Here is a 25,048-nt window from a genome sequence, read left to right as displayed (position 1 = left end):
ATCTTTACCATGGTTTGAAGGTTTTCTTACAACCTGACGCAACTCACCTCATTGGCATTAAATACATTCATTCTGACCAAACATCCTGGACTTCAGCTACAGTATTTCCAAGATCTAGGAATGTTTTCATGCCCGTCACCTTTGTTTTCTCTCTTTCCTCTGATGGAATGGACTTCTACTACTCCCTGAGTAAAAATCTAGCCCCTCCTTCAAAATCCAGATCAACATTAGCTCCTGTTTAAAACTTTGCACAACCCCCTTTATCAGCTACACACCCTCCCTGCTCTCACAGTGTGTCTTTTATGAATATGATATATGCCATGTTGTAATTCTTGTGTACATGTAGCATTATTCAACAGCAAGTTTCTTGAGGGCAGAGATGACAATATCCTAGTCAGCTTCTCCTACTGCATGACTTCATGTAAATCACAGTGAGTCCTCAATCATTTCTTTGTTGTGAGTTGATTTAATAAAACTTCTTTAAAAAGATTTTATTTACTCATATTTAGAGAGAGGGGAAGAGAAGGAGAGAGGGAGAGAGACATCAACGTGTGGTTGCCTCCCTCATGCCCCCTATTGGGGACCTGGCCTGCAACCCAGGCAGGTGCCCTGACTGAGAATCAAACTGGTGACCCTTTGATTCACAGCCCATGCTCAATCCACTGAGTCACACCAGCCAGGGCAAAACTTTTATGTAATATACATTATACATTAAAATTTCATATAATATACATTATGTAGTATATTACATGTCACAAACTTTATGTATTATGTTCATGCATTTATTATATACATGTTAATGTATTAGGTATATACACATATATGTGTGTTTATAGTACATGTATATGCATATGTGTACATACAATTGATACACTTTCAGGCTGACCAGGCCCTTCAATATCATCTTTCCTAATTAATGATTATTACAAAATAGGAAGCCAAGAACCAAAGTCAAATGACTTTGCCAAGGTTCTAGAGCTTGTTGTTGATCAACACAGTGTTAGAATTCTATCCCAGCTTCTCATCCACTGTACCTTTCACTCCATCACTTCAATGATCTCACCAATAATGTGACTCCATATAATCTGCTGTATCCAGACCAAGGTTATCCTAATGGAATAGATATCTTGGACTGTCTCACCTCATTTTCTTTCCCAGTTCCCTCCTGAGTTTTTATCTTCATTAAATGAGAAACACTTATGATTCTGTCATCTCTACATTTTCATGTATCCCTTACAATGTATCCCTCCCCTTCAAATATTCCCTAGTCCCTTCAATAAGTACTCTCAATTCCTTTATAGACATGGTAAAATTGCCTTTCCTGCTCAAAAACAATAAAGAGATCATTATTTTGCTCTCCAGTTTAATTTACCATTTTTCCCCCCAAGCCAGCAAATCGCCATTGAAAAGATGTCATTATCATCCCTCTCATACTAGCCTATTTGTATCTGGACAAGCACACAACATTGGAGTTTACAGATTACTTCTCATAACTCTCTCATTTGATCTTCATAATACTGTGAATAGTCAGAGAGGGTATCACCACATTTCTATGCAGCTGAAAAAACGAGGCATCAAAGTTAAGTGCACTGCCAACATTCCCATAGCTAGCAAGAGCTGGAACTGCTGCTGCAGCCAAGGTCTCCACATCCTTGCTTGCAACAGCTTCCCGCTATTGCAAACTGTTTATCGGCTTGTGTTCCCACCATGACATTTATGTTGACATATATTGGCACCTCCGTTCCTGCACACTAAATGTTGCCTAGACTCTTTTTCTATCTGAATAACTGCTTGGCTCTTGTTACTTTAACAGCACCAAATTCAACCTGGCAAGCACTATTTTGTCCCACACTTACCTGAGAAGCTCCCACCAACCATCCAAATAATACCATTTAATGGTAAAGTATAGTTTAATTAGTATGTGTTGTTATGACTGAGCTTTTTAAAAGTAAAACTATGGCTTTAACTAAACTAGAGATCTACTCTTTGTTTTACACTGAAATTCATTTGATTTGATCTACATCCACTCATCATCTTGAAACTACAAGTGTTAACAACAGTTAACATTAATCCAAATGGTTTTTCTAAAAAAACAGTGGGTGTATATTATGTGCAACACTGTGAGCCAAATCATGTAAGTTAGTTTTAAATCAATTTCTGTTCAATCTCACTAAGTTGTTGGAGAGATGCAACAACTTTAAAAATTCAGGATATCGGTATAATTGCAGAGTAGACTGAGCTGTCTGTGTAGCAGAGAACTACTGACAGCTGAAGTTAGCAGACTCATTCTCCTGTAACTTGTTTGCAAACCCATAATGAATACATACTCTCCCTCCTTTCTCCAGCATGCTTCATTTAATGTCTAGGCATTGCCAAGAAACTTAATTTATCCTTCTCTCTAAGCAACAGGAAAAACGTTTCCCACTTTACTCTGATAAACATCACAAGTTTCAAGTCTGCTGAAGAACTCTCAGTGTCCTTCAGAGGAGAAAGGAGTCGCTGGGGAGGGAGCGGTGATTCTTCACTTGGTATTGTTTTCCTGCCTGTCACTGCTCCACCAGGACCTGTAGTCAGCACTTTGCCAGGAGGTGCTGAGGAGTAATTACTTGCTGCTTGTGTTGGCTGGTTCAAAACAAAGCAAAAGAATTCTCCAGGCAGAGAAAGTTTAAACCTAAACATCCTGACAATCGTGCACTTCAAAAACCCCGCAATTCACTCGAGGAGAACTGAGTTTCACCTGGTCTCAGAGAGCTCACTGGAGCCCCGTTCGCCTTTCACTGTCAGAACTGCTCTGGTTTGGCTTGTTGCCACGTGTCCCACATATCACAAAGCTATACTTAAAAAATTCAGTTCTGTCCCCATCTGTATCTCGGCACTGAACACAGAGTTTGCCTCGAGACAGAATAAGGACCGGGGCGAAACTGTTCGCTAGTTCTTTGCTAGAAATACATTTAAGAAACTCCGTAGTAGAAGGAGAATCCAGAGGTTAAAAGCACAGCACTTCATCTCGAAAGTGCAGCGTCGGTTGTCCTTATTAACTACAGAGCTGCGCCAGAGAGAGCTCATTCCAGTGAGTCACTAATGCCTCGTAGTCGTTAGGCTTCTCTTTCCAAATAGCATCGGACGTGACCTAATTTGCTTCCTAAGAATCATACTTTTACCCTAGGATCCCAGCATACCCGAGCCATTGAGAAGCACAGGGGTCCCTCCCGAAGCCCGGCAGTTTGGTAAGGTGCCCAGCAGTGAAGATGGGATGCAAGGGAACTCCGTCCCACTTACCAGTCTTCCACAGATAGAGGGTGGGTGCCTCGGCCTCACCCGGAGCCGCAGCCCCGCAGGCGCCCGGGCAGAGCAGCAGCAGCAGCAGCGGCGGGAGCAGATGCAGCAGCGGGAGCAGCTGCAGGACGCCCCGGCGCGGGCCCTCCGCTCCCGGGCTCCGCGACGCCGAGCGCCTCGCTGGCAGCCCCATGCCGCTCGCAGCCGCTCCAGGGTCCAGATCCGGAACACGGTGGGCAGGGAATTTTTCTTTGCCCTCGGAATGTCTTCCCAAGGAGTACAGAAAGCAAAGCTCTCCCTGCTATTGTTCGTTTCAGATGAAAAGGAGTGAAAGCTCTTTTAACACCGGGGAACAATAGCGTCCGCGGTGGCCGTGGCTGCAGCCGCCACCTCCGCTGGCGGGGATGCTGCTGCGGCTGCCATTCCGCGCACAGTCGCAAGTCCTAGTGGCGAGGGAAGCAGCCGTCCGTCCGCAGGGGGCCCCAGCTGACTGAGCAGGTCCTCCAGGTCTGGTGAGCCTCGCAGCCCCGGCCGCCAGCTGGAAAGAGAGGAGGGGGCGTGAGCCCAAATGAGGGAGAGGGGGTGGGATGGGGGGAGCGCGAGGGCGAGAAAGGAAGCGAGCGAAAGAGACAGGGGGCACCCAGATGCAACATACCCGCCCAAAGAACTCCTGTGCACATGGTGTGATGAAATATGTTTGGAAGGATACACCAATAAAAAGAATCATCACCCGACAGGCTTCAGCTGACAAATAACAGGCATTGAAATTCCTCGTCACTCAAGGAGTCAAAGGCTAGTTCTAGTAGTATGTTATTCTTACCGTATATGTACACAAAGTATCATTGTTTATAATTGATTTTCAGTGGTGCCTTCTGAATCACTTTTTGTGGGGAGCAGTACTCATGATCAGATGTGAAAACATGGGAAAACAACAAAGGTGTTCACTTACTGCGGAAATGCACTTCACCACTTTTTAAAAATGTTTCAACTTAATCTATTCTCAATAAAAATATGAGTGATATTGATCTACTCTGGCAAATCAAAATTGTGTTTTAGTAGCTTTTTAAAACAATTAATATGCACAATAATAAGTATTCGCAATGCTATCTAGTTTTGTGGATAACATTTTACAAAAACTATTAAAATTGTATCTGAAATATGGATAAATAAAATTAATTGGTCTCCCTTTACTTGTCTCCGCCAAAATAGTCTGCTTTTCAATATTCACAAACTTGTGCGTAAAATTAAAGGGAAAACTGAGTTTTCATTGTTTCAATATCTCCAAATTAGTAAATTCTTTACGTAAACATCCTCGGCCGTCATTTCTCTGAACTCTTAGTGTAGAAAAAGGGGATCTGAACAACCTCATGGCTTTGGGTCTTTTGTTCTTTGTGTTTTCACTTTCTTAAACCAGTAGTAATGGAGGCATGTGTGTGATGTCAGATTATGCTTTTTGCCCTTTCTCTTTATTTCCCCCAATTATGACCTTTTATTAATTCATTTCCTAATAAAGCTAAAGTAATATCAAGGCATTTAGCCAATTAAAAACTCTACAAACAGAAAGCCAAGCCAAAGAAAACTATTCACATCCGGTCAGCAATATTTGACCAAATGAAAATAAAATTTAAAAAGCAGGAAAAGTACTTCTGTGAATTTACTTCATCAGCAGAGCCAACCAAGAGTTTAAAATGAGGAAGCTACTGTTTCTGAAAGAGGAAACCTTCCATAAAGGTCCCTTGGGACGCCTGTCGTTTTGCACATCATTCCAGACACAGCCCTTCTGCATGCATTAGATTAAGAGCAGGTTTGATCAAATAATTCCCAGATCCTGCCTGTTTAAGTATTCTGACATCAGAGGAAATTAGCAATGTTGAAGGTTGCAAATTCCTTCTTTGTTTACTTTCCACTCTGTTAGGCCTCTAAGAGGGAATTAAAAGCTCAGAGAGCCCTAGCTCTTTGAGTCTGTGATTAGGAGAGATAAACTAGTGTGGATTACTATTTCTTCACTGGTAAAAACAGGCAACAATCAAAAGATTATGGGTTGATAAGGGATACAAAGGAAGCCTGATCTTAACTAATGTACGGCTCCCTGAAGGAGTTACACCAAACAAGAAGCAGTCACACCAAAGAAGAAAATAGTGCTTGGTTCTGACCTCTTAGGGGAAACCGCAATAGCACTCCACAGTGGCAGTGCTTGCCTATCCAGTTTGTTTGTATTTCTCAGCTACCAAAACAGTCCTAAACCTTGAAATCCTCTAACTCTGACACGGGGAGGATTTTAAATGGAAAGTACTGTTAATATGACTCCATTCTAAGCATTCTTGGGAAGTCCCAAATCCATTCACCAAGTAAAAACTCATTAATAACAACAGAAAGCAGAGAATGTAAGGAGTCAAGTTAGTACAATTTAATGTACAGGGCAATTACTTAACCCTTTGAAAAGTCATCAGAAGCTAAACTTAGTAAGTTAATGTCAAAAGAAACTTTAAGATTCTAATCTTTATGTTTATCCATGGTTTTATAATAAGTGCTCAACTGGGAGAAATTTAAAACATTATAACCACAACCTCAAGCATGAGCCAAGGACCACTTCTAAGTCAAAATTTGCTGCCACTTAAAATAAACAACTCGAGTGAATATTCTATGATAGTGTTTGAAAATAGCCAACAATGGATTTCCTTCTTTTGATTACCATTTATACAAGGCTTAGGGGGCCACACACAAACACATACACATTCACCATCAGTCAGTAGTAAAGACGAGTCTGGACAAGGTTATAGAAACAAAGTCATGTAAACATCTGTCTCCACCTCTGCTACGTATCTGTTCTATAACAATGTCATTATTGCACTTGGGGACAAAGATGTATGGGTCTCTGAGGAGACAGAAGTGAGATATATATATATATCACTCCTTTGTGAAAGCTGTAGTGTCCGGCTGGATAAATCCTATCAGTAAAACTGATAGGTGGCAACAGATAGCAATACATAGCATTCTTTTGTTTTCTAGAGTATGATATAAATAACATACAAATGTTTAATGACATGATGTCAAAATTTAGTCATGAAAAGTCTCAAGGATGCAGATTAAATTGACCATCTGTACCAGATGCCATGAAGAAAGCCCTCCATCATTTTTCATAAAGAACTGTTCAAGTATTAATGAGCCAGGGCCATAGAAGTTTTCCAAACCAATAGATGAAAAATGCAAAGCATATTTTTTAATGTTTAGAAATGAGACAATTCTGAACCTGTCACCTCTTATACGGTGTTCTTTCATCTGTCTTTATTTTTCTATCATTTCTAAACTGCACAGAGTGGAGGGGGGAGAGGTGTATGCATATCCATGCAAGTGTGTTCTCTTTATTCAAACATAAGCATATAAACATACTTCATAACCCATAAGTCATATGGGTAATGACATTCAGTGACTAGTACCAACATTTAGAATAAATCATCAAAAATTCAATTACTTGACAGGGAGGGGAAAAACTTTTAACATCATCAGTTTTATGAATAAAAACAGCACGTAAATGAAGAAATATATAGTTATTCATTGATAGAGTGTTACGTAGGATAGAGCCTAAGGATGTCCAGTTTGAAATAAAAATTTTAAATATTTTCTCTACACAGATGCATCTTGCCTTATTTTTTTTAAAAGAAATTCTGTTTGTGTGTCCTCTAGGTGTCATACTTGACCAAGATTTGGGATGGACAAAATTTATTTTAGGCTTCTTTTTATTCCCCCCTTCTTGCCACACCCACCAAATTATTAAAAGATAAAACACATCGCTTGTTATGTTTGTAATAAGTAGCCATAGATTTTACTTTCTCTCCCAAGCCTGACACTGATACTTACCTTTTATATTCCTTCCAACATCTTCTTTTTTATAACAACTAATTTTTGTTTGTTGGTTAGTTGGCTGATTAGTTTGCTGGTTTGTAGGGATGTGTAGTAGTGAAGGGAGAGCCAGTTTTAAATTTAAGATAGTTTCATTAGGCCTAAAAGAAATCGCAAACCCAGTTGTTCCCATTCCCCTCCTTCCCAGCTTCTGGTAACCGCATACTCACTTTTTGGCTCTATGGACTGACCTATTTTGAACATTTTGAAACAAATGAAGTCATAAAATATATGACCTTTGGTGAATGGCTTCTTTCACTCACTGTAAGTTTTCAAGGTCTAATCATGTTATATTGTGAATCAGCTCTTCCTTGAATTTGTTACATGGGTATCCTACATTTTCTTTGTCCTGTAATGCATTGATGGATATTGGAATTCCTTCTGTTTTTTTGGCTATCATAAGTAACTCTGCTGTGAACATTTATGTACATCTCATATCTTCCTTTGTTCCTTTTTTTCCCCTTAATGCCTTGTTTTTTTGTTTTTCAGCAAACGATTTTAAACCCTCTGAATTTTTAGAAATGTTTTTTTGAGTCAATCACTCTAAGGACTACACTATCTATCTCAGTCTTTCACAACCTATTTCAGAATAGTATTACTTAATTCCCATAAAGTATAGAATCTTTTTTCCAATATGTCTCCTTTTTCTATCCTCCCCTATGTGACCTATACGTGTTATAATCCCAGCAGAACAGTATTATAAATACTGCTATATAAAACCTTAAGTAATTTAGGAAAAAATAATAAATATATTTATAGCCTCTTTCACATGTTTACCATTTCTGACACCCTTCATTTTTTTATGTGGGTTGGAGTTGCCGTCTGGTTTCATTTCTTTCAGACTAATGGACTTCCATTGGTATTCCTTGTAAGGCAAGGCTGAGCAATTAATCCTCTCAGATTTTATCTGGCAATGTCTTTATTTCATCTTCATTTTTGGAGGATGGTTTTGGAGGACCTAGGTTTCTTGGTTTACAGTTTTGTTTCCTTTAACTCTTTCAGTGTAACATTCTGATGTCTCCTGTGAACCATTATTCCTGATGAAAAGTTCGCTGTTCATCTTATTATGGTTCCCTTGTTCTCAAGTCTTTGTCTTTCTTTGTGCCTTATAACATTTTCCTACTCTTTGATGTAGAACTCTAATTCTACTCAGGTTTAGCTGAAACTCTTAAATGTTTAGATGAATATTTCTCATCAATTTTGGGAATATTTTGAGAACAGTTTCTTCCAGCATTATTTTTTTTCTCCTCCTTCCCCCTCCTGTACTCCACTACTTCTTTCATGTACATGTTAGCATGCCTGATGTTGCCTCGCAGGGCTTTGAGGCATTGCTCATTTCATTTTTTTCTCCACTCTATTCATCAGATTAGATAATTTCTATTGATCCATGTTTACTGATTAAACTGTGTTATTCTCCAGGGACCTAGGCTGTTTCCATCTTTTGACTCAGTATCTTAACACGTGGCCTAAATGGTTGCTTTCAAAGGAAAGGAGAGGGCAAGAGAGTTCTAGAGTTCTGTGAGATGTTTACGTTGTGTCTCTTAAAGAGCATTACATGATAACATATAGCCACAACCAAATTGTAAGGACAGCTGGAAAATTTACCTCCCTGTATGCCCAAGATGAAGAGAATGGAATGGTTTTGATAAATACATAGCCATATCTCTGCTATAGATTCCTACATTCAAGCAACTCCACCACCCCAAAGGCTTACAGTTTTCTTTGTCTGCTTACCTGGATGTCATAAATCTCTATGTGTTTTCTGGTCAAATTTTTTGGCACATAGGTAGGTAATAGTGGGTTGATAATTATTGAAATATAAAAATTTAAGTCTATTCTCCAGAGAGCTAGCAGTAATTAAATTGGTGATAATATACTTCTCTTAGGGTTAAATTCTGATCAAATAAGAAATATAATTCACAATGTAGACAGGCTGGAAGTAATTACTCCATGGTGGCTAGTACGATGGGTTGAACATGAAGTCTGTCTGCTTCATCCCCAAACCAGACTAAAACATCAATGGCAAAATTTTCAATGTATAAATATACTAGGCCTAATAGAACAGGAGAGGAAAAAACGCAAAGCATGTGTCTTTGATAAGAGAGGTGAGTAGTGGTGTCCAGAGTTGCATTACCCTTTTGTACTTGGGCAGGCTTTTGTAACAGGTCATGAGACTTCCCCTCCGAATCCCTCAGGCACCACCTACATGAACAACAAGGTGAGTGACTCTCACTGGCGATACAACACTGCAGTCCTCCTTTACCCTACCCTCAGAGCAGGAGATACTTTTGATTTCTGACCCTTCCCGATGAATTGTGCTTGCTTTATACTTTGATACAGGCAGGATCTTGGCTTCCTCCATTATGCTGTTTTATTTTTAAATTTTTCTCCTATTTTAATTTTTTCTAAGTTTTTGATGCCTCTTATTTTGTACTACAGTAAGTCCTAAACATCCTCAATAGGATCTGTATCTTGAAGCTGAACACCATATAACAAAACCAGTTTCAGTATAAGCTAATTGATATAAACAAAAACAAAGTTCTTACAGCATCCCTTCAACATTATAATGGCACGATGTTGAGTGAAATGTTATCAGAGGACCTGCTATATCTTCTTCCTCTCCTATTCTATTTGGCCTTATGTATTTATACATTTTAAATTCTGCTGTTGGTGTTTTAATAGACTTAAAGGATGAAGCAGGGAGAACTCTTATGTTCAACCCATCATGTGTAATTGGAAGTCAATTACTTTATTTTATATTTTTCTTTTTCTTATGTATTTTCCAATCAGCTGTAAAATAAGACTTTAATAATTAAATGATGTCCATCACTTTCACATATTACATGTTATTTATACCTTTCAATAAAATAAGTGGGGAAGATACTAGTATGTAGTACAGGAAAAAATTAACACAGGTTTAACAACTTTTCCGTGTAGTTAGTAATGAGTTTGAATGTGGTAGAATACCATAATTTCCCTACACATTCTATTTTCCAAATTAGAGACAATTCCTGCAAATCAGTGAATCTGTAAAGAAACTCTCCACTGAAAAAATAATAATAAATGCAAATTCATGTCTAATTTAAATTTATTTATAATACAAGGTCTATAATAGATGCATGACAAGTATTTGTGAAAAGAGAAATAATTTAAATTAATAATTCATATGTCTAAAATTTAAAAATACTTGTTTTTTTAATTTAGTAATTAGAAAGGGAACCAATTGCGCCCCAATGTTCCAAGACAGATATGCAGAATGAATTCAAGGACAATACTTTCCTAAGAAAGAATGACCTTGGGTATAGATAATTCCCCATGAATGAACTAAAAACCTGGAACTCATCCTTGAAATAAAACATAATTTATTAAATAGAAGTTATGTTTGTTTTAGAAAAATTGACAAATATTGTTGACAGTCTTGCTACTGATTATTTTAAGTTGATAGATGTTTCTTTGCTAAGAGAATGGCTGTTCTTCATACTTCTGTTTAGTAGGTGGTGAAAGGAAAACAGCTGTTCAACACATCTTGGCATTCACAAGCATAAGAGCACTCATTCATGTAAAGTAAGATAAGCTTACATCTCATACACCATGCATTACAATGCAATAAAAAGTCTATAGTGATGCAGAGTTCAACACTTGACAATGAAAAATCAAGCTCGGTGTAAGATGAAGATATGACACTTGGAAAAAAAAAGAAAACAAACATCAGTAAATTAGCTCCATCCATTGTACTACCCTGTGGTGACAGCAGATATCACTACCAATTTTCTCAGGCTGCTGGTACACGTCTGTAACTGCAAATACTATGAAAAGCTTTCTAATTAATTGCTGCTGGCAGATCTGCCACTTCTAAAAGTTTTTCCCTTGAGATACAGATGCTAACTTGTCTCAGCATATGACAATTGCATCCTTTTGCAATTTACAAAGAAAATAACGTTTTTCATTTGCTAATCTGTGGCACAGAAACTGTTGCAGTAGATCCCAGATTATGGTAAAAGGAAAAAAAAGCACTTAATTTTTTTCTTTCTTAGTTGAAGAATGGGTTGAGAGCTGCCAAGTTCTACCTAAACAATAGCTTACCACCCAGTTTTACTTTACTCAATTGAAAAGAGATGGACATAAGCAAATGGGATGTGAGTACTCAGTGTGAGAAGGTTGACAGTGTGGACAAGATGCCCTCATAAACACATGTGTCCCTAAATGAAAACTGATGAAAACCTCATTTTACAGAGGTTTGCATGTTCTGAAGTTGCTACTTTTTAGTTCGAATTAAAAATAGAGATATTAATGCTGACTTAAGAGAAACACCATTAAACTCATGCAAGCTAAATATCTAGATCTAAGACCTTCCTATCATGACCCAGTTGTGGTTTTGGAAAAGTTCATAGTATCCACTCATTTTATCACATTTCTTAATGTGATCTCTACTATGTTCTCCAAATCAAACCTTTGATGAAAATTCACCCATTCATTCAACCAATGGGAAAACATTTAATAAGTCCTTATTATGTGCCAAACACTGCATCAAGCTCTGTAGGTACCATGATTTATTCATCATGTGTCACTTGCTGAGCCTTCATGGATGCATGTCACTGAGCTTGAAATTGCACGTGCCAAAGTGCCATGTTCTTCCACTCTAGGACAACATAATATACATGATTAGCATGATGTAAACAAAGGTAAAATGTAATATGAAGAAAGGATGCAGGAGCAAGAGAAAAGCTTATTAACATATTAACACCTAGGGTATTATGTTGGCATGTAAGTAACTAACAGTGGATATTATCCTCAGTCGACACTTCGCAGCAAAAGCTCCTCCAGACAGGCAGCCTGCACAGTGTGTAATGAACAGAAACTTCATGCCCTCTGTTGTCACTGCTGATGCTTGAGTCCTGCTGCTTTCCCATTCTGGGCTGCTGAGATGACTGCACTTTGTTGGCAGCTGAAAGAAAAGCTTGCTCTGGTTTCTCCCAAAAGGAGCAAGGGACAAAACCTATAATCCATCTTAATTTCACCCCATGTGACTTAAAAGGTAGTGTCAGTGGTGGCAGGAAACATCACTGACAATGGCTTGTGTGAAGAAAACAACAAAGCAAACAATAAAAGAAGTATTAACTCAAGGTTTAAATTACAAGAGGTTTTTTTTTTTTTTTAGTAAAATGGAACATGGACCCAGACCTTATCATATTTCAATAGCTCATTATATACATAGGCGGGCTTCTAATGGCTTATGTATTCTGATAATATAGGTTTCACAAAAAAAGAATAAGTAGAAATTTTTAAATGGGTAGTATGTTGTTGATGTTAGCACAGATGGTATTTTTTTAATGAAGAGAAGCACCAATGTATTTTATTATTTCAAGGCATACAAGTAAAAAGAGCAAGGATGCTACTCTATTTTTAATTAATACTTTTTAATATAGTCTCATGGAATTCCTGCAAGTGTATATTCTTATCTCTAACATAATGTGGACTATTTTCTTAGTTTTCCACGTAGTTAAAAAAGCTCCTGCATTATGTCGCTTCATGCTGGACTGTTAACCACCACCATGTTCTTCAGTCTTTAACAGGAACCATCTTAACCACTCGATAAATAAACCCAATGCTTATCTTTTAGCAATAAGTAATTAAAATTAAATCATGAGCATTTGCTTTACAACATGTTTTTACACTCTAAATTATGATTTTTGAAACATTTCCTTAAATGGCATTCACTTTTATTGCATCGCAATAGTGCTATCATATTCTTTGTATGCACTTCATTATCTCATTTGATTGGGTTTTAATTCCTACAACATACAGCAAAGGCTGATGTGCCTTTTGCAATTTGAAACAGTGGTTGCATGCTGAGAATAATTAGCATCACTAAGGCAGAACAAATGATTTCTTTGCAAAACACCAAGTCTGTGTTTCAACAAAGATAATTGCAGAATGCCCAAATTATTTTGGGTCTTCCAGTATAGTGGTTACTTTGAGTTTAATAAATATTTTTGTCATCTTAATTCCTAGCAACTATAGTGACCCTGAGATTATCATAAAGAATGTTGTTTTTGAAATTCATTCATTTGATTTGTCAGTTTTCATTAAAATTTACTTTACATCAATATGTTATCAGATATTTGTTTCTAATCATAATTTAAGCAGAATAATTTCATTGTTGCCTGTGGCTACCAGAATCCTTCCTTTCCAATTAACCCAAAAATTTTGAAGCTCTTTTATTAATCCAATAGAAGAATAGTTATAAAAAGTTGGATTAGTAGAGTTTTCTACACTTAACTTTAGTAAGATAATACAAATATGGTAATTAAATCCCACAAATCAATTTGTGCTATAAAGGAGTCATCTAGTAATAGCAACAACAGAGAGATGATTATAATTTCTTATAATTAAGGAGCTAATCTTCTTTAAACCAGTAAAATCTGCACTAAAAGGTTCATTTAATTGTTTACATTTTAGTTAAGTTTCTTGTTGAGTTAATGATTATTGCAGCACCTTGAGTAGAAACATTAATCAGAGTTCACTGTGTAGCAGAAAGGTCATGAGTGCACATTGCTCTGAAATTAAACCTTCCTTTTATATCCCTATACGTCTGCAGGGAGCTTAAGTTGTCATTGTATTCCATGGAGCCATGGAGCATCTTATACCTCCAGATACAGTGGTTTGACAAGTCTAATTCCATGCAAGACTTCTTCAATTGTTTTGACCTCGCTACAAACAAATTCATTCTCTGAAATGTTTCTGGAATAATCAGATAAACACGAGCTTTAAAAGTTTTAAATTTTATAGTCTGTACTTACATTTATGGCATCATTAGCAGACGATGAAGCCATCATCAAATTACATTTCACTCTATGTATTTTCAATCCTGGCTGTTAATAAGTTTCTGTTATTTATTTGTTTGAGAAAGGAAAATGCTTTTAAAACCTAAGAAATTATCCTCCTTTCCTCACTTCAAAACTGCTGAATCACCAAAAAGTTGAGTGCTTTTTGAACGGTGAGAAATCTTTGGAATTGTTACTCTGAGCACAACTGGAAATGCAAACTGACCTTGCTGTATAGATGCTACATCTCATTGTTAATGTGTAAAGGTCAGCCCAGTTAGCAAATGCAATAAAATGAATAAAAATTACTTAAAGATTATTGAAAGAATAAAAACAGAAAATTTAATAAAAAAGAAACTTGAATTCAAAGAGTATGAAATTCAAAAAATGCTAAATATCCAAAGGATGACGCTTTATGTTTATTCAACTTTTCATAGACTGTTTATTCAATAATGTGTGTTTTTATACCCCCAAACATCCATAGAGGTTTCCATATTTTTTTCAGCAAATTACTTTGATTAGGGTCAAAGTGCTATATCTTATAATATTTAAAATATTCATATTTCATATAGATTTAGAGACACACATAGAGCTATAAAACTCATTTTCTCCTAGTAAGAGCTTTCAAGTAAAGTTCTTTTACTTTTTTTTGTTTGGCAAACATGTGACTTTAATATTGTCTTTTCTCTTACTAAATTCCATTTTGCCTGATTGGTTAGATCAGGTTCAAAAGCATATTTACTTTATTTAATAAATGTGAATGCAGAAAAGCTTTCAAAAAATAGGAAATATCCATTGAGATGCTGTCCCATTACAGCATGAGTTGATTTTTCTTGCAAATCAAGTTTAGTTGCCTTAGCAACCCTTTCATTTCAGATTCTGTCAAACTCTATTAAAAGAATGTAATTGGAAAACTATATTAGTTGTAATTATGATGTGATTATGCAAAGAGGTGAGCCATGTCTACCTATGATGCCATCTTGACCGGACCATCACTCAGAACTGTCAGAAATCGAGTTGAATGGAAGTATGACAACTATGGAATTAAAGAAACCACATCCATCCAGACTGCTATGAAGGGTGGAAACACAGAATGGGCTGGTCCCACACCCTCCTGTGGTGTATAAAAATTTGGGAGGAACATCTTGGGAGTAAGGAGTCCCAGACCCACACCAGGCCTTCCAGCCCAGAGTTCCAGTGCCAGGAAAATAAGTCCCCACAACTGGCTACAAACACTGGTGGGAATTAAGTCAGTGGAAGAAACTTCTGGAGCCCCAAGCAGTTCCTCTTAACCCACACATGGCCTCGACTACTCAGACACACTCCCTCTGAGCTCCCATACCAGCATAGTGGCTTGAAAGGCACCAGTGGTATACAGGGAGAAACTGAAGTGTCTGTTATCAAGGTGAGCAGAGTCCATTATCCCTTTTCTAAACCCTTCCAGCAAAGAGCCGGTAAACTGGTACGACATCTGAGACTTCATCAACCTGGCTAACACTGTCTGACCCACCTTGGAGATGCTCAGAGGCTCTGCCTTACCCAACTTATGGACCCACCCAAGCTGCTTTTCCATATGAATGGCTGGTCTTGGCTCGTGCTTCACAACTTCCAGAATCATATTAAACAAACAATAGCTGGCTTCAGTGAGCCCCAGGCCTCTCACTGGCAGCAGCCATCTTAGATTCACAGCTTGGCTCTGCCTAGGAATCTCTCAATTCAGTACAAGTAGCAGCCATCTCATTTTGCTTCATAGTGCAGAAGGGGTTCCCCAGGCCAAACACAGGTGGGGGTTGGCCTTGGCCTGCACTACCCAGGAAAACCCAGGGCTAACATACCCAGTGGACAGCTACAGACCACGTTGGGGCACCACCATCCTGCCCATGCACAGCAGATCCTTCACGGAGGGTGAAGGTTGGTGGTCAGTGGTCACAAGCAGTCCCCTCACCTGACTGGTCTGGGCAAATCTCTCCCATTGATCTGCCAGCAGCAACAAAATCTCAACTACAAGAGTAAGGTGTACTCAGCTTACACAAAGGGTGCACCTTGAATGCCCAGCATGGGTGACAAGAGAGGCTGTGCCACTGGACCCTACGAGACACTAGCTACATTAAGACACACTACCAAGTCACAGAGTCAAAGCAGCTCTACCTAATACATAGAAACAAATACAGGGAGGCTGTCAAAGTGAGGAAACAAAGAAGCATGGCCCAAATGAAAGAACAGTTCAAACCTCCAGAAAATAGCTAAACAAAATGGAGATAAGCAATCTATCAGATGCAGAGTTCAAAAGACTGGTCACAAAGGTGTTCAAGGAACTTAGTGAGGACCTCAACAGCATAAAAAAAGCCAGACAGAAATGAAGGATATACTAATTTAAATAAAGAACAATTTACAGGGAAACAACAGTCGAGTGGACAAAGCCAAGAATCAAATCAATGTTTTGTAACATAAGGAGCCAAACAAACAAACAAAAAACAATCAGAACAACAAGAAGAAAAAGAAGCCAAAAAAAAAATGAAGATAGTATAGGAAGCCACTGAGACAACTTCAGAAGATCCAACATTCACATCATAGGGATCCAGAAGGAAAAAGAGCAAGCAAGAAACTGAAAACTTATTTGAAAAACCAATGAAAGAAAACTTCCCTAATTTGGTTAAGTAAATAGACAGGCAAGTCCAGGAAGTGCAGAGAATCCCAAACAAGATGTTGCAAAGAGCCCATTCCAAGGTATACCATAATTAAAATGCCAAAGGTTAAAGATAAAGAGAGAATCTTAAATGCAGCAAGAGAATAGCAGTTAGTTACCTACAGGGGAGTTCTTATAAGACTATCAGCTGATTTCTCAACAGAAACTTTGCAGGCTACAAGGGATTGGCAGGAAATATTCAAAGTCATGAAAAGCAGGGACCTACAGACAAGATTGCTCTATTCAGCAAAGCTATCATTTAGAATCAAAGGGAAGATAAAGAGCTTCCCGGACAAGAAAGTATTAAAAAACTTGATTATCACCAAATCATTATTATATGAACTGTTAAAAGGACTCATTTAAGAAAAAGAACATCAAAACCATGAACAATAAAATGCAATAAATACATATCAACAATTGAACAAAGCAAACAAGAGGAGAGACATAGATCATGGATAAGGAGAACATTTTGATGGTGGCCAGATGGGAACACCATGGAGGAGAATGCGTGGGGAAAGGAGGCTCTGCCTCACCCATGGAGAGGAGAGGGGATTAAGAAGTACAGAGAGGTAGTTACAGAATAACCATGGAGATGTAAAGCACAGCATAGGAAATGGAGTAGCCAAAGAAGTTAGGCACATGATCCATTGATATGAGCAATGGTGGGGGGATTGCCTGAGGGAGTGTGGGGTGCTGGGTGGAGGAGTACGAATGGGGAAAAATCAGGACAACTATAATAGCCAGTCAATACAATACAATTATATAAAAAAGAAAACTGTATTAAGAATACAAAATAAATGTACAAAAATTTGTTGCATTCCTGTATACTAATAATGAAACATTCAAAAAAGAAATAAAGGAAACAATTCCATCCATAATGGCTACAAAAATGATAAAATACCTAGAAATAAACTTAACAGAAAAAGTAAAGGACCTATATACACTGAAAACTACAAGACGTTGTTGAAAAAAAATTGAAGTAGACATAAGATACCATAAAACAGGAAGGGTCAGAGCACAAGAAATAACACTTTAAACATAAGATATGATAGTAGAAAGAAATAAACTGCACAAAGATTTTATTAGGTAAGGTTAAGGAAATATCACCAAAAGTAGAAGTAAAATGAAGATGAAAAATGTAGTTTCTAATTGGAACTTCAGTAAATAGGATAGTCCTTCAAAATCCAAGAAATTATGAATAGTTTACCAGGTGCAAAACTCTTTAGAAACTCTCAAAATGATAAAGAGCTAATGGAAATAGTTTTTTAATGTTTCTATTAGTCACTTTCTCCAGTTTCACTGAGCTATAATTGACACATAACATTGTACAGTCTTAGATGTATAACATGATGATTTAATATATATATAAAGAAAATTTCTAAAAACAGAGTAGAAATTAGGAGGTTGAAGAAATATTCAGGCACCAAATTTTGTAGGACATTTTTCTCCTTCAGAAGATATGGCAGATGTTGTGAAAATCTATTTTTGATGGAGATTTTGACTGAGGAGTCATGCAGTTTCTCCTCAATAAACTTTGACGAAAATTTAGCTTTTGACGTGCCAAGATCCTGTGACACTTTGTCTAAGCCTGTTGGTGTTCCATGAAGTCTGAGTGTCTACTTTTTAGAGATTTTTCTCTTCACACTTTCAAGTCTAAGGCCTTGGCAGCTTCAACACCCTTCCAAGGTGACCACCATCAATCTCCCTTGATCACGGTTTCCATCTCAAACGGCTGCGGGGTGAAGGAGAGAGCAACACTCACAGCAGTTGTGTGCCATTGCTCCTTGCAGTCACTAATTAGGTAAAGCTCACACAAAATGCAGTTGAAGAATGTTGACCCCGAAACATCAAGTTCAGAAGCAAAATCTGAACTATACTGGCATTACACACTGCCTAAGGCAAAAAACTGATTCAGTAATATACCCCAGGTTGGTCTTGGCCTTTGGTTTTGCAAGATTTTCTTGTTGTGTAGGATCTAAGCAAATCAACTAGTACATTTTTAGACCCGCAAAATGTATACAACAAAAAATGGCATATGCCTTGCAGACTTCTGAAAATTTTTGTGCCTTACTTTATTTTTGATTAGTATCTTGAAATGCATTACATTTTTACAACTCTTAAAAATGCTCCCAGTGTTGTTACCACAAAGGAATTTTCATTCTAAAAGAGGAAAAGCTACTTTTTTCACATTATAATTCTGTGAGGAAGAGAAGTGTTTCTTTTCCAATCAATGTTTCTTAATTTTATTTCAAACAATATTTTCTGTGAAATACATTTATCTACATAATTTCAAGAATTTTCTTCCCCTGCCTTTTCATGTCGGTTTTATCCACTCTTATTTCCTTCAAAATAACAAATAAAACACATATTTTATTACTCACCAAATATGGTCACAGCCTTTGGTAAATGAGAGAACAGCTATTAGCAAGGCTGATAAAATTCAGTTCACGCTGGCTGGACAGAAAACACAGAATGAACTGGTTTTTCTGAAGTAGGTTTGTGGCCTAAGGGCTGCTTTAAATAGGGTTCCTGGGTTGTTGAGGTATTTTCTGGTTATGTTTTGGAATGGGATTAGCCCCGTGCTTCAACTCATCTCCTAATGTGATTCTTAACATTCAGAGGGGATGTCTGGCAGCAGCATTACCTTTGTCATAGTTACAGCAAAGGGGAAGAAGATACATGTCTTATTCTTTAGTAATTTTGTGCATGGATTGAGATCATGGTGACTTCACAATTGCATCCTATTGTCTCAAAGAAATAAAAGATGGAAACTCATCTTCACAGACTCACTGGCATCAAGCTAGAGCCTGGCCGAGACTCCAATAATCGGCTTCTTAAATTTTCAGCAGCCTTGTTTATTCACATCCCACTGCACAATGCCTGTAATTATCTAGGACCTGAACTTTTTAGCTAGTACTCTACACTATTGTCACTTAAGAATGAAAATTAAATTTCTCCCTCATCAGTGACAAAATACATTTAGAGATATTAGAGACAATTACATTGAGGCTGGTGGCTATAGCTCAAATGGCTGAGTCCCAGCTAGTCCTGAGTACCTGCAGAAACACGGCTTGGTCCACTGGAATCCATCACTAACTAACTCTGTCACTTACTTTACAATCTCTCCAAGACTCTGTGTAAGTCTCCTCGCAAACCAATTTGTACGGTATCTGATGTCAAGGAGTTCATAATTCATATATCTGATCTCGGCCTTTCAGTGTATGCTGAGTAAGAAAAGACTAGCCATTTAGTTTATGCTACCTTATTTTGAGAGTTTTTAAAAAATTTTAGGTAACTATTTTAAAAATGCCATCACAAACATCTCTGCATCCACAATCAAGTAAAAATTACTAACATTGTTCATTCATATTTACACCACTTTTATTAAGTAAACAAAGAAAATCATATAAATGGAATTTGTTTTAGAGACCCACTTCCATTCCTTTCCTGTCCATTCCCCTGCACCAGCAAGTACAGTCATCAGTTTAGCGAGACGAGCGTTCTCATATCCTCCAGGCATTTACAGTACTGCCAGCATCTGCATCTCTTCGCCTTTGCTCTCTTGGATCAATAGAGACTACCTACCACTGTGCAGCAGAGCAGAAGTCTCAAGAAGGAAGCTACTCCTGGCCTCACCCCTATGCTGAAGCCCTTAACAAGTGACTGATGGAAGTTGGTGTCCCTGGTCCTTAAATGAGACCTCAAAAGTGACTGTTCCACCCAGTCTTCCAGAATTCTCCAGCAGGACTGTGCGCATCCACCATACTTACAGTAGTGATTTACGTGACAACACTTACTTTATTGGCTTTCTTCTCTTCCTGTTTCACTTCTCCACTCCCCTGTTGGGATTCTTGTGGATCACCTCCCAAATGTGCTGCCTGAACTTACAGCGGTGCCTCAGAGTTTGCTTCTGCATACCCCAAATGGCAATACTGCCAATCTCTGTTAACATAGAAGAAGAAGAATGCTTATTCACTGTAAAATCCATTGAATAAACATACATCTATGCATTTCCTTTGGCTGGTCACTTAGGTTAAGTCTATTATTTTGCTATTAAAAAGGAGGCTGCCTCGAATCGCTTGAATCGCTTTGCATCCCCCTTCCAGAACACATCAGTTTCCCTCCAGAAGACACCCTTATGTGGCATCATAGCTTAGTCACAGCATGCACATCACTTTATCAGATATTGTCATTTTATGCTCCCAAATATCTCACACATTTTTATGCCAGTGACAATAGATTTCATGGGATTTAAAAGTTTTTGTCAGTCTTGTTTTGTTTCTTCATAGTTCTTCAAAGAATCAACAAATCAATATTGACCATTTGTTTAGGACTTACAAGTGAACTGAGGACAGTGGAGAGCACAGAAAACTGTCCAAGAAACGAGAAAAGTTAGAATCAGAAACAACTCAACAGATACAAATATATGTATGCATGTGTAATATTTATATTATATAAGTAGTATGTGTTCTATAACTAGGCAATATAACTGTGTAAATATGTATGTACCTATCTGTAAATCTATGTATTCATATAAACTATATGTCTTTGTCATGGATAATATACTGAATATGCCCCTTAGGTAGAATCAGAAAGTATAGGATATGAAATTTCCATTTTCCTAGAACAGTTCACTTTTAAAGAGTTAAATACAATATTTTCAAATAGTGATTCATTTGTTTATACAGACTCCTGTGAAGTCCTCTTATTACCTGGGTAATTGTGACTAGAAGGGAACTAACACTGGGAAATTCAGGGTAGATAAGGAGTAGGAGGAGCTGCTGTGAAACCCAGAATTATGAGAGATGTGGTAGAAAACAGTGGTGAATGGGCCTGAAAAACAACCCCTGCAGCTGGGCCCAGGGTCAACTCTATCCTAAATAATGATAGTAGTAGTACCGGTGGTATAGTCTCGCATTTCTTGTTTTTATTTTCTGGAAGCTTCTTCAAATTATGAAAGTATTGCTGTACTAGAACCCAAAACACTGTTTTAGGGAAGATTTTTATTAGCTTACCTTTTCATGTGTAAACAAGGCTATATAAAATAAAACATACAGTCCATATACCCCTAACATTCACATATTCCACTGAACTTCTAACTAAAGAAAATTGGCAACAGATGAATTCAAATGAAACTTGGGAAACTTAGGGAATGGATTATCTACACTGGATGATTTATCTGTGAATAATCAAGAATAGACAACAGAGGAATACTTATATAACATTTGGATAAAACATAATCCTCTATACATGAAAACAATATATGTGTATCTGACATATAAAATAATAAAAAATCAATTTTTAAAGCACTAGCTTTATTTGCATTTATTTACTAGCATTTGGCTACCCTTGTCTTCTTAAGAGTTTGGATTTATTTTAACCCTCAAGAATATCTAAAGCTAATCTTTACTACAAACACCTAGAGTTGGGGGTTTGATTTGGAATGCTTGCTTAAGTACTGATAATGTGATGATCATACAACTAAAGCCTTCCACATTTATTATTCATTTTTTAAAATTTATTGTTGTTCACTTAAAGTCATCCCACCTTTTTCCCCATTGCTTGCCTCTACCTTGCTCCCCCATACTCACAATCAATCCCTCCCCATTGTCTGTGCCCATGAGTCCTCTATGTGTGTTCCTTTGCTCGCCCCTTCCCGATTCCTCCTTTTGAAGCTGCATATGCATCTGAAGCTTTTCAGCCTCAACTTGTTCTTTATTTCCAAGTCTCTGGTTCTATTTTGCTCATTTGTTTTGTTGATTAGGTTCCACTTATGGGTGAGATCATATGGTATTTGTCTTTCACCACCTGGCTTATTTCACTTACCATTTATTATTCATTTTATCTAAACTTATAAATGTGTGAAGGTGACCAACCATGACAAGATTTAAAAGTCCTTGAACAACAATTTTAATTCCATTGGAAATAATTAAAATAAACTAAGTATACATGTAAACATGAAAATTTCTACATATTCCATTGATGGGTTAACTGTTGAATAGTGGATTATTTGCAAAATTAGTTGTGCATATACACCTGTAAGAGACAAAAAAAAAACCCCTACCATGGTAATTTGAATAAGAAATTCATCTTTAAAAATACGTAGGATATCTTTAGATTAAAAACCTAAGTAAAATACAGTTCATTCTTTATTAAATATTTTAGACATTTCCTTAAAGATGAATTGAAGAGTATAGCCTATTAATATTAATATATAAAGCTGATTTCTTTAGAAATCAAAGTTTCAAATATTTATCACACTGAAAAATCAATCAGTAGAGAAATATATTAGTGAAAAATAATTAGCAATCCAGACATGTAAAGTAAATAATTATTAAAAGCAGGTTGAAGAATTTTGTCAGTCTCTAAGTAATTAAAATGAAAATAAACTAAATATATTGACATTTGTACATATATACCTAAGACACATCTATGTGCCTGCATACAAATACATATACACAGGCTCTTGAAGATGGACTTTGAAAAACTCTCTGCCGGGATCACCTGCAGGCTTTTCCAGCTGATTGCTGCTCAAGGGAGAGAGTCTAGGGAAACCCAATCGACCCGATCCAATTTAGATATGCAAATTTTATCTTGTGTGCTTGAAAGGAACATTACGGCACTGCACAATTTGCATTTTCCCTTGTAAGATATAATATTTCTAATCTAATAAAAACATCCCTCCATCGGCCACTTTAACACTCACCACATTTTATGCAATCCATTGTTCCCTTTCACTTTTAAACTATCCTTTCATATTTGAAACTATCCAATTAGTTTATTAAGAACAGATAAATATATTATGGAAGCCAGTCTCCCCACAAAAGAGGGAAAAATTGTAAGTGGTAATTAATTGGTAACTTATGACATAATTTGAGAGAACAGACAAAAAGAGTCCTTGGAAGAAAAGAAAGAATCACATTATTTTATGCCAAATACACTTTTCCTGATGAGTCTGATGAAAAGTGAGATTTTGAAATGAGAACTAGATTTTTTAAATTAATAATATATTTTCATAGAAAGATATGACACTCCACTAAGGTTTTGTTGATTTAGTTAATGAGCTTTGAAAAATCACTTTAAGAAAGTGACTATTGGGTTAAGATCTATCTGTAAGTCATGTTTTTATAGTAATCTTTTTCTCATTACCAAGACAAGTAGGTAAATGTCCACATTGTATTAATACTAATAATATAAAAATTTCAACCTTCAAGTAGGAAAAATAAATTGTACATCTGCCCTCAGAGTAAAGCTTCTATGTCATTTCTACTAATATTTCTGTCAAAATCATTTATACATGGAAGAATTTAAATAAGACCAAGTTTCATTCAGTAGACAAGATACTATGAAATTTCTCTTCTGAAAGTAGTATCACTTCTCCCATTGACTCTCAGTCATACTCATTTCCCTTTGTGTTATCCAAGCTGGAGAATGTAGGAGGAAGAGCAATTGGGAGAGAGCCCCTTTTTGGCCGTGTAGAGTATGCAGAGATGTGGGAGAATAATAAAAGTAGACAACTGGATAGACAACTCTGGTATACAAAATAGGTGCTAAAATGGAAGATTTTGGGACTTTAAAAAAAGTGCATTTCAAGAAGTTCATGCTTACTCCCTCCCCCCGCCCCAAGCAGTAAAGAATTCATTAGGAAGAAAGTTACAAATTTTATGTCTTAAGTTTGCCCTTTCTTCTTCAAGCTAACTTCCATTACCTTGGCTTTGGACCCACTAACCTCAGAAACGGCCTTTTATCTCTAAAACAACTCTCTGAAATACCGTTAAAAAGCTTCTGCTAAAACCATGCTAAGTGAAATAAGCCAGTCAGAGGAAGTATCATATGATTTCACTCATATGTGTAATCTAATGAACTGAAATAACAATCAAAATAGAGGCAGACTCATAGATGGAGGGCAGATAACAGCTCTGTGGATGATGGGGGTGGGTGGAGGGGTGGAGCAAAGACAAAGTGCTCACAGATGCGGACAACAGTGTGGTGACTGGTGGAGGAAGGGAGTGGGTGGAGGTGGCAGAGGGTATGAGGGGATAAATGGTGATAGAAAAACTTATAAAGAAATAAATTAACTATATTTTAATGCAGAAATGTAATGTTTTTCCCAAGCTAAAACATGTCCCATGGTTTCTTCTTGTCTTCAGGAAGATTTCTCTACATTTTAGCATCTTCATCATGTTACTCTCATCCACCTCTATCTAGGGCGCCATTTCCTGGGTTCCCCCTCACACACAAAGGCTGCACAAGACTGTAGTTCCTGCAGTGTGATGTTCAAGCTCAGACCTCTGTGTCTTTACTCACAACATCTCCTCTTTCTGAAAACACTCTTACCACCTTCTTCTGTGCCTGGCTTACC

At 37.2% G+C, this 25,048-nt stretch overlaps 1 protein-coding gene across 2 annotated transcripts in view; it reads right to left on the bottom strand.

Moving 5' to 3' along the window:
• THSD7A (thrombospondin type 1 domain containing 7A) overlaps positions 1 to 20,548 on the bottom strand; it is a 369,265-nt gene extending 348,717 nt beyond the window's left edge. The window contains exons 1-2 of one of the 2 annotated variants that reach the window (XM_045827695.1): positions 20,484 to 20,548; positions 3,280 to 3,814 (exon numbers count right to left, since the gene is read on the bottom strand). In XM_045827695.1, the coding sequence (XP_045683651.1) occupies positions 3,280 to 3,469 (190 nt within the window). In that variant the 5' untranslated portion in view covers positions 3,470 to 3,814; positions 20,484 to 20,548. Of the gene's footprint in view, positions 1 to 3,279; positions 3,815 to 3,931; positions 3,961 to 20,483 lie in introns of those variants that run through there. The other variant, XM_045827696.1, reaches the window with a different exon arrangement.
• Between the last annotated feature and the right edge of the window lie 4,500 nt (positions 20,549 to 25,048).

The sequence above is a fragment of the Phyllostomus hastatus genome, unplaced genomic scaffold, assembly GCF_019186645.2.
Source record: "Phyllostomus hastatus isolate PE091 unplaced genomic scaffold, TTU_PhHast_1.1 phas_scaffold_78, whole genome shotgun sequence".
NCBI classification, from domain to species: domain Eukaryota; kingdom Metazoa; phylum Chordata; class Mammalia; order Chiroptera; family Phyllostomidae; genus Phyllostomus; species Phyllostomus hastatus.
The sequence above is the reverse complement of the archived record's forward strand: the minus strand, read 5'-3'. Positions and strand labels throughout refer to the sequence as shown.